Consider the following 10,044-nt stretch of genomic DNA (forward strand, 5'->3'; position numbering starts at 1 on the left):
TTCGTGTTCCTTTCTGAGGCGTGTTAGGGGAGGGGGTGGACTTCTACCTCTCCGCCCTCACCTCCGCCGGCGGGCCCCCAGTCCAGATTTCTTTTCTCCTTGGCGCCTACGGGCCGGGGCGGGAGGAACGGGCCGTGGCGCGGGGCGGGCCCAGCTCCCTTGCGGAGGCTTGTAGACCAGGTGGAAGATGAAGGCGTTGCAGTACCTGAGGGGGGCGTGGCGCCGTCAGGGGCGGGGCCAAGAGGCCGGGATTTTGCCAAGGGGCGGAGTTTGTGGGCTCCGAGTTTCAGGGGGTGGGGCTAAACTTAGGGCTCTGCCAGCCCGAGCGTAATCTGGCGTTTTTTTTGCGGAGGGGTTGGGGCCGGGGCTGGGAAACGAGGAGTTGGAGAGATTTTTGTGAGCTGGATCTAAAGAGGGGTGTGTGGGCGTTGTCGAGACCCTCCAGCGGGGGTGGTGGGAGTGCGGGCGGCGAAAGCAGGGTGTAGGGCTGGGCCAGGAGGGTCCCAGGACCGCAGAGACGAGGGTAGAGGTGGGCCTTTCAGGTTGCGTGGCCAGAGAGTAAGAAGGCCTTACCAGGGCATACAGTTGTCCGCCGCTCTGAGGCGAAAGGGGGAGCGGAAAGGGTTGAGCTGTGGAGGGCTGGCGCCCCCTCCCGTGGCCACCGCCATGGTCTGGTCGTCCATCACACAGCCGTACTCGCTGCTCTCGGTGAAGAAGGCCGGCACTCGGAGGGACTGGGGTGGGGGCGGGGCCTCAGACACTCTCAGAAAGGCTCCCGACCCCACGTACCTCCCGAGGACCCAGACGGACCGGGATGGGGAGAGGCACGAGGCAGGCACAGAGGGGGGCAGGAGGACCCGCTGGCGCACCCCAGGTCTGTAGAGCAGATGATGGGGAAGAAGAGACTTTCCGAAGAGGAGGAGGGACCGGGCAGGAGGTGAGAGAAGGTCCCTTTTGTCCCATCCCCCACCTGTAACCGGGGCAGCGAGCTCAGCCAAATGTCCTTTAGACCAAAGCCAGAGTTAAATCCTGCGGAGGGAAGGAGAGCAGGGAGAAGCTGGCTCCCAGGGCCTCCTCTCACCTCCCCCATGCTCCTACCCCAGGCGCTTACCGATAACCAAGTCAGGCTTGGGCCCCTGGAGCAGGTGGTAGGGCCGTGCAGACACCTTGATCTGCAGGTCCCTGCGGCGTCCCATCTCCTTAGTCCCAGAGCTTAGCCGTGCTGATACCCCGGAAGCAGGACGGACAGCTACTTCGAGGTCATCCTGGGGAGTTTGGAGTGGGGTGGAGAAGCCGGTGGAAGTTACGGTACTGGGAGATGCATCAAGTAAGACAGGGGAGAGGAGGCAGGGATCGGAAGGGCAGAGCCCAGCTGGGAGGACAGCAGGAGGGTTAGGGCTAAAGAGCAGGGCCCCCTTCAGCCCTCACCCTCTGCAGGGTAAAATTCTGCTGGTCACTCTCAGGGGGCAGGCTGTCACCCACAAACTGCAGCTCCAGGGCCACGTCGGGGAGCAAGACCAAGAGCTCCTGAAGGGCAAAGAGGACAGATCTGGGTCCCACCCTGCATCCACCTCCACACCCAAGTGCTCCACCCTCAGGCCTGGAGGGACTTACCCAAAACACCATGATGAGGTCAAACTCCTTCCCAGCCTCCACCACGTGGATTTTCAGTGACTTTTTGTTCTGGATGTTGAGCTCAGGGACTGGGTGATAAGCTAGCCATTTAAGAATATGGTCTCCTCCTCCCCTCCCTCCTGTCCCCTGCCACCCCCCTGGCCCCCCCGGCTCCACACACTCCTCCCCCTGCCTCTGCCCTCCTTACAGGACTGGGGCACCAGATGGGTGATGACGTAGTACACAGTCAGCGGGTAGGTGAGAAGCACAGCCATGGGGGAGTCCAAGCTGAGGCCCCGCCATGTGTAGTAATCCTGCCACGAGCCTGGGGAGAGTGGGTTACTGGGGACCGTGCCCCAGGCCTGTGGACCCCCACCTCTCCTGTCCAATAGCCCCTTTTCTCAGCCACCGAGACTGCTGGCCCTCCAGTCCCCGTCCCTACCCCTAGCTCCCTCAGGGCCCCTCCAGCTCACCAAAGAGACCCCTGGGTGGATCTGGGGGCACAGGAGGCATCAGAGCAGGCCCGTCCCCCTGAAGAAGCTGGTAGGGATCTCCTGAGAGGATGAAAGAAGAGGAGCCTGGTGTCAGGGAGGTCCCCACCTGGCCTCTTCCTTCTTCCGAAGGAGCTGTGTTCCCTGAGAGAGGGCCTGGAGCTGCAGCAGGAGGAATGGGGAGCTGCCTAGGGATGGGGCTTCTGGATGGGCTGGGCAGGGGTGACTTTTCTGAGGGTTGAGGAGAGGCATGAAATGCCCTGGTGGTGGCGGTGAGGTTTGGTGTGTATGTGGAGGGGTTATCTAGGACCCGGACAACTTTTTGCCCTCCCGTCCTTCCCTCTAGTCTGAGGGACTTATGCCTGGAGAGAGGCCCCACGCACCACTGAGAAGAGCGCTGAGGGATGGCGTGCTGCCCCTTGGGTGCCCGGGGGTGCCAGGGCCTGGAATCAGCATGCTGAACTGGGTCCAGTAGCCACGAGTGAGGCCTCGTGAGGCCAGGAAGGCCTCCTTGTTAAAGGTTTCACTGGTCACCTCTGGAGAAGGGTGAGGGGACGGGTTGAGGGCCTGGTGGCCAGGATTCCAGACTTTGGCTCTCCTCAGTCTCTCCCCAGGACCCTGAGTCTGAGTCTGGTTCTAGTCAGGCAGAGAACTGTTAACATTTCTGAGTGTCTACAGCGTAGCCCACAGAACCCATATAACAATTCCATGGGTTTTAACATTTGTTAGTCTGTGCATTTCACAGTTGAGGAAATAGCTCCAAGAAGTAAAGCGATTTGTTTCAGGTCACCAGTTAGTGGTGAAGCTGAGAAGCAAGTATTTGAATCCCTACTCCCATAAGTTCTCTCAGGGACCAGGGCACTCAGTTCTCAGCTCCAGAGATCCTGTGTCCAGCCCCAAATACCCAGCACCCAGCTGTTATTACAGGGATCTAGATTCCAGCCCCAGACACTTAGCCTTCAAGCCCAGGACCCTGTTCCCAGGCACCTGGGGCCCCAGTTCCAAAGACCGGGTCCCACTTTCCCCCACCCATCCTGACCTCCTTAGGGTACCTGCGGTGTAGGTAAAAGGCAGAGTTGCCAGTTCTCCGGCCCGCTCCATGAAGGCTGCAAGCCTTGGGCACCAAAATCGGTGGCTCACATCATCTGGGCATCGCTTCCAGTCAGCCTGGAGACAAGCCTCTCCGCAGTACAGGACAGCACCACACTGGGGGCTGGGGTCACGGGGGGAGGGCACTCAGTGTTAGTGTCTGTAGGTCCCCTGTCTGCTGTCCATCTGTCCTGCGGCTGCCCGTACGCTCAGTCTGTTTGTACTCTCTCTGCCTAGGGCAGCTTTGTGTGTGTGTGTGTGTCGTCTTCTTGTTTCCCTGTCCCTCACTCTGTCTGTCTGCAGGGCCCCCCACCAGCCTGCTTCCTCTCTGTTGGCCTGACTGTTGGGGTCTTCCTTCTGCTTGCTCCACCTCTGCAGGCTGCTCACCAGGGCGTTAGCTTCACTTCAAAGCTATGCCTGTGACAAACATGGCAGGTTCGAGCCCGAAGGGAGGCAAAGGTGAAGCCGGGCTGGGGACCCCATGTCCGCATCGGGGTCTTGGTTAGCTTCACTCTCAGCCTTGGGACCAGATTCTCCAGCTCCCTGAATGGGGGTGGAGACGGCATCAGGCTGGGGGGCTCAGGAGCCCAGGGCCCCAGGCTTCCCCACCCTCTACCAGGTTTCTGTACCGATGCAGCTGGGCGTCTCCCACAGTAAGCTTTCGGGGCTTTCGGGGGTCACCAGAGCCCATGGGGCAGGCCATGCTGTGGCAGAGGAGAGCATAGGCCCGAGGAGCCAGGTTCTGTGTCCCTGAGCCCCTGCCTGCCCTCCCCTGCCCTCCATCCATCAGCAGGTCAACGCCCAGGATGGTGCCGTGTGCATCCGTCACCAGTAGGATGCAGGAAGGGTGCAGGGGGGCCGCCTCTGGGGAAAAAGGGAAAAGTCAGGGGCGGGGGTGGGGGGCAGACTGTCAGGGTCAGGGACACCAAATCAAATGCCCACGGGGACTAGGAGACTGAGCGAAGGGGACTAGGGAGAGAGGGCATGCCTCATCGGAAGGGGACTGCGGCTACACAGAACCAGCATTTGCTGCCAGGTGGAAATGTGGGCCTGCTGTGGGGACTTTACATTTTTCTTGGGAAGGGGTAACTCCAGACTTCTGGAAGTTTTTTCTTTTAATGTTTAAATGTTGGCTCAAATTTAAAAAACAAAGAACATTGTGGATCAATGAAGACACCTTTTTAGGCCAGATTGGCCTGAGGGCCTCCCATTTGTGACTCCTAGCTGGATTCTGAGGGGCAGAGGAGGGCTTTGAAGGGGAGTATGCCTGGGCAGGGGCAGGGCAGGGCCAGCCCTGGGTTCTTACCATTTCTCTGTCCCTTCCTCCTCTCAGGCCCTGGTTCGTCCTCCGCCCTGTCCTCTTGGCAGCCAACCTCGCCACCTCCTGCCTCCTGCTGGGCCTCCTCTGCCTCCCCTGGGGGGTTTGCTTCCTGTGGGGACTCCCTGCTGGTAGGGGCTGGCTCCCCATCCTCCTCTGTTTCTACTTTCTCGGTGCCTGCACCCTCCTCCTCTCCATTTTCTTCTTCCTCTTCCTCCTCCTCCCCCGCTTCCTCCAGGCTGACAAAGCTGACATAGGGGCTTAGGTCCCGCAGGTGGAGTGGGGGCTCGTCTCCCAGGAGCCAGGCGGCCTCCAGGCCTGGTGCAGGGCCTGGCTCTGCCCCTTGCCCCAGGCTGATGCCCACACTACGGTTGGGCAAGACATGGAGCACCCAAAGGGCGCAGTCCTGGGGTAGGCTTCTGATCTGAGCCTCCAGCTGCTGCCAGCAACGCTCAAGGGTGGTCCCCTCGGCCCCGCGCTCCGCCACGAACTTGTGGAACCAGCTAAAGAGGAGGGCAGTGAAATCAAGGAACTCATCCCGGTATCCAGACACAAACTCCATGTCTTCAGGGGCACAAGGCCTGGGCCCAGACTGAGCAGAGGGAGGGATATGTGGTGAGAGAGAGGTACTCGGGAGAGTTTGGGGCTGGGTCATAAAATGGGAGCGATTGTGGGTTTGAGGGTCACTTAGGGTGGAATCTATGGATGAGTGTTAGGAGTGAGAAAGGAGCTTTCAGGGTGGAGGATGGGAATTCAGGGTGAGAATGGGGTCCAGACTTGAAAGTGGGTGCTAGGGCTAAGGATGAATAGTCGGGAGGGAGATGGTATTTGGGGCCCAAAATTTGAGGCTCAAACCCTCAAAGGTAGGGTTTGAGTTGAGGATAGAAGTGGGAGAGGGTTAGGGTTAGGCAAGGGTTTGGTGAGGAGGGAGGAGTTTTGGATCCGTTTGTGGGGTGTGGGAGGAGGGGGACAGGAGCTAGGGCATCTCTTCGGCTTGGCTAGGTTTGGCGGTGAGCCCCGGTACACCTAGCCCCTCCCGTCCGGTCCGCTTCTCCGGTACCGGCCACCACTTTTCGAAGGTAAATACCTCGGGGTGGGGCGTGACGTCAGGCTGCCCGAGCCCCCCGCCGGCTCCTCGGGTTGCCACGCCCCCCGTGTCTTGCGCGGCGCGGAGGCGCTCAGGGCAGTCAGTGTCTGTGCTGCTGGGCGCGCGGACTCGTCTGCCGCGGTCACTCCAGCCATGTAACTGGATCCGTGACTGGATTCCGGTGCGCCGGACCCGAGCCCGAAAAGTGAAAGCCTCTCAAAGGAGGAGGTCTAGCCGACTGACCTGCGGAGGGCGGGCGGGCGGGGCTGACATCCCCGGGCCGAACCGGATCAGCCTAGTGGTCAGTGCCCGTCCGCCGCGCCTGGCCCTGCAGCCTGGACTTTCTTCCGCTTTCTTTCGCCTTCTTCAGACATTTCTGGCTGCCCCCTCGACGGGGCTCTGTGCTGGGTGCGGGGGCGCGGGCGGAGGCGCTCCGCCTCCCGGAGTTTCCCCGCCGCCCCAGGCCGGCGATCACGCGGCTACAACGGTACTGACCGCACTTATCGGTTCGAGACGGTGAGGGCGCACAGAGGGAGGCGCCGCCACCTCGCGCCTCGCCTCGGCCGGGCCTTGGTGCCGACGGCCGCCGTCTCCCGCAGAATCTCAGGCGTAGCGGGAGAAGGAAGCGAAAGCCATTGAGACACGGGCTGGACGTCAGGCTCCGGAGCACGTCTTCGGGAGTCAGCCAGGGCGAGGCGGGCCCGAGATGATGCTGGGTTGGGAACTCCGGTTCCGCTTGGTCCTACTCTTTCTAGCGTGCCACACTCCTCCAGGTTCGTCAGGGGCCCGGCTGGTGCCCATATCCCCGAATCCGGGGACGGGGATGGGGGGCACGAGGGCCGCGGGGTTGAGTTGAATAAGTGGGGAGTCAGGGTCCCCAAGGCAACCGGGGCAGGGGGAGGGCCAGCTGCCTGGGGTTGGGGACGGGCTGGGGAACACCAGGGCCCAGGTGTGATTATGGACGTGTTTGGGGAGTGTGATGTGTGAGTTGAGCCCTGGGGGTGGGAGGGGCTCAGATCCCCGGGTCTAGGGGAGAGGCTGCAGTGGGGCTGTGGGTTGGAGGCTAAGTTTACCGCTGCGTGAGCCCCTAGACCTGGGAACCTGTGCTGACCACCTCGGTCCCGCTCAAGAGATGGCAATGAAGGTAGCATCGCTGGAAGTTGTCCCTGTGATAGAAGAATTTCTTCCCACTCCCCTCCTAACGATCAATACATGGGACATCTCCGAAAATACCTGAAAGTCTATCAACGTTGCTCTTCCTACGTCAGGTAATCTCACCCACCCCTGGGAGCGCAGAGCCTCCGGGTGCCTCCAGGACCCTCTCTGGTCAAACTTGAACTCCTTCTGGGAGGACCCCTAGTCCCTTCTATAGTCCCCATTACATTAGGTTATGTGTGCCCTAATACTCCACACCTTAGTTTCCCTGTCCTGCGCGTACCGCAAAAAAAAAAAAAACCCAAAAAACAAAAACAAAACAAAACAAAAAAAACACACTCCTAACCAACCACTGGGTCAAAGAAGAAATCACAGGGAAAATATTTTGAGGTTAGTGACAATGAAAACAAAACATACCAAAACTTGGGATGCAGCATAAGCAGTGCTCAGAAGGAAATGTGTAGCTATGAATGCCTATATTAAAAATGAAGAAAGATCTCAAATCAACAGCTTAACCTTCTACCTTAATAAACTAGAAAAAGAAAAGCAGGGAATTCCCTGGCAGTCCAGTGGTTAGGACTCCCCACTGCATGGGGCCTGGGTTCAATCCTTGCTTGCGGAACTAAGATCCTGCAAGCCACGTGTCACAGCTGAAAAGAAAAGAAAAGAAAAAGGAGGGCAAACTAAATCTAAAGAAAGCAGAAGGAAGGAGATAGTAAAGATTAGGGTGTAAATAAATGAAGTAGAAAACGGAAAAACAATAGAATCAACTAAAACAGAAGTTGGCTCTTTGAAAAGACCACTAAGATTGATGAACCTTTAGCTAGACTGACCAAGAGAAAAAGAGAGAAGACTCAAATTATTAAAATCAAAAATGAAAGACGGGATGCTGTGGAGCAACTAAGCCCATGCACCACAACTTCTGAGCCTGCACTCTAGAGCCTGTGAGCCACAACTACTAAGCCTGTGTGCTGCCACTACTGAAGCCTGTGTGCCTAGAGCCTGTGCTCCACAACAAGAGAAGCCACCGCAATGAGAAGCCCGCACACCACAACAAAGAGTAGCCCCGGCTCACCACAACTAGAGAAAGCACACACACAGCAATGAAGACCCAATGCAGCCAAAAAAAAAAAAGAATTTATAGAAGAAAATACAAAAGAGTATTAAAAAAAAAATGAGGGACTTCTCTGGTAGCACAGTGGTTAAGAATCCACCTGCCAATGCAGGGGACACAGGTTCGAGCCCTGGTCCAGGAAGATCCCACATGCCGCAGATCAACTAGGCCTCAGTGCCACAACTACTGAGCCTGCACTGTAGAGCCCGCGAGCCACAACTACTGAGCCTGAAAGCCACAACTACTGAGCACACATGCCACGACTACTGCAGCCTGCGTGTCTAGAGCCTGTGCTCCGCAACGAAGAGAAGCCGCTGCAATGAGAAGCCTGCACACCACAATGAAGAGTAGCCCGCGCTCGCCACAGCTAGAGAAAGCCCGTGCACAGCAACAAAGACCCAACACAGCCAATAAATAAATAAATAAATAAATAAATAAATTTTTTTTAAAAAAGAAGAAGAAAGAAAGAGGGGGAGTTCCCTGATGGCCTAGTGGTTAGGATTCCAGGCTTTCACTTCTGTGGCACAGGTTCAATCCCTGGTCAGGAACTGAGATCCTGCAAAAAAAAAAAAAAAGAGGAAACATTACTAACGATCTTACAGAAATAAAAAGTATTATAAGGAAATACTATAAACAACTGTAGGCCAAGAAAGTAGATAACCTAAATGAAATGGACAAATTCCTAAAAAGACACACACTACCAAACCAGACTGAAGAATAAATACAAAATCTGGGACTTCCCTGGTGGTCCAGTGGTTAAGAATCTCCCTTCCAGGGACTTCCCTGGTGGCACAGTGATTAAGAATCTGCCTGCCAATGCAGGGGACACGGGTTCGAGCCCTGGTCTGGGAAGATCCCACATGCTGTGGAGCAACTAAGCTGCAACTGAAAAGAAAGCCCAACTAAGCTGCAACTAAAAAGAAAGCCCATACGCAGCAATGAAGACCCAATGCAGCCGAAAATTAATTAATTAATTAATTTTAAAAAAAGAAAAGAAAGTGAGAAGACAGTCCATGGAATGGGAGAAAATATTTGCAAATTGTATGTCTGATAAAGGTGTAGTATGTAGAATATAAAAAGAACTCTTACAATTAGGATTATGGGATTAACAGATGCAAACTACTATACATAAAATAGATAAGCAACAATGATTTACTATATAGCACAGGGAGCTATACTCAATATCTTGTAATAGCCTATAATGGAAATACATATATATATATATAAAACTTAATCACTTTGCTATACACCTGAAACTAACAGAATATTGTAAATCAACTATACTTCAATTTTAAAAAAAGTTTGATGTTGGGAGTTCCCTAGTGACCGAGTGGTTAGGATTCTGGGCTTTCACTACAGGGGCCCGGGGTTTAGTCCCTGGTGGGGGAACTAGGATCCCACAAGCCGCGCGGTGCAGAAAAGAAAAAAAAAGAAAAGAAAAAGTTTGATGCTTTGCTCGTGAAGGGAAAAAAAAACCCTCATAACTCAACAATAAAAAGATAACCCAATTTTAAAACAGGCAAAGGACTTAAATAGGTATTTTTCAAAAGAAGATATACAAATGGTCAATCAGCGCATGCAAATATGTTCAATGTCACTCATCACAGGGAAAAGCAAAAACAACAACAACAACAACTCCACAAGATATCACTTCACACCCACTAGGATGGGTAAAATTAAAAATGCACCACAACAATTAGGAAGTGGAGAAATCGGAATCCTCATTCATGGCTGGTGAGAATGTAAAACGAGGCAGCTGCTGTGGAAAAGCTGTCAGTTTCTTAAAATGTTAAACAAAAAGTTACTAAATGACCCAACAATTTCACTCCTAGTATATACGCCTAAGTATAAACCTAAGAGAAATGAAAACATAGTGCGGTCATTCTAAATCGGAGACGCTCAAGTCTATCCTGAAGTCTCTTTGAATCGCAACTCCGATCGGATATATCAGTCCCGCGTAAACCGATAGGAAAGTAGTTTTTCCAGACGGTTTGGATCTGTTTGTTGTTTGTTTTTTTTGTTTGTTTCTTGTTTCTTTGTTTGCCACCCACGCTGCCATCAAGCTCTCACGGTCGCAAAGAACGTTCACTACACATTTCTTTTCCTTTCTGCCGTCAACCGTGGCGCAGCTTCGCCCCCAGAAGGCCTCAGAGCACGACTAAAGAGAGTGACTGAG

At 54.9% G+C, this 10,044-nt stretch overlaps 1 protein-coding gene across 3 annotated transcripts; it reads right to left on the reverse strand.

Moving 5' to 3' along the window:
* LOC132479005 (zinc finger MYND domain-containing protein 15-like) lies at positions 1-5,074 on the reverse strand. Of its 3 annotated transcripts, none has more exons than XM_060082518.1 (13): positions 4,501-5,074; positions 3,824-4,058; positions 3,582-3,737; positions 3,158-3,318; positions 2,489-2,641; positions 2,088-2,168; positions 1,823-1,939; positions 1,615-1,703; positions 1,429-1,527; positions 1,112-1,265; positions 971-1,029; positions 574-734; positions 1-205 (listed from the first exon to the last, which is right to left on the reverse strand). In XM_060082518.1, the coding sequence occupies exons 1-13, from the start codon at positions 5,072-5,074 to the stop codon at positions 58-60; spliced, it is 2,187 nt and encodes a 728-aa protein (XP_059938501.1). In that variant the 3' UTR covers positions 1-57. The 3 variants fall into 3 exon arrangements, with proteins under 3 accessions (XP_059938501.1, XP_059938500.1, XP_059938502.1); XM_060082517.1 differs by having other exon boundaries at positions 971-1,074; XM_060082519.1 differs by lacking the exon at positions 1,823-1,939.
* Positions 5,075-10,044: the final 4,970 nt, after the last annotated feature.

The sequence above is a fragment of the Mesoplodon densirostris genome, chromosome 18 (genome assembly GCF_025265405.1).
Source record: "Mesoplodon densirostris isolate mMesDen1 chromosome 18, mMesDen1 primary haplotype, whole genome shotgun sequence".
Lineage (NCBI taxonomy): Eukaryota > Metazoa > Chordata > Mammalia > Artiodactyla > Ziphiidae > Mesoplodon > Mesoplodon densirostris.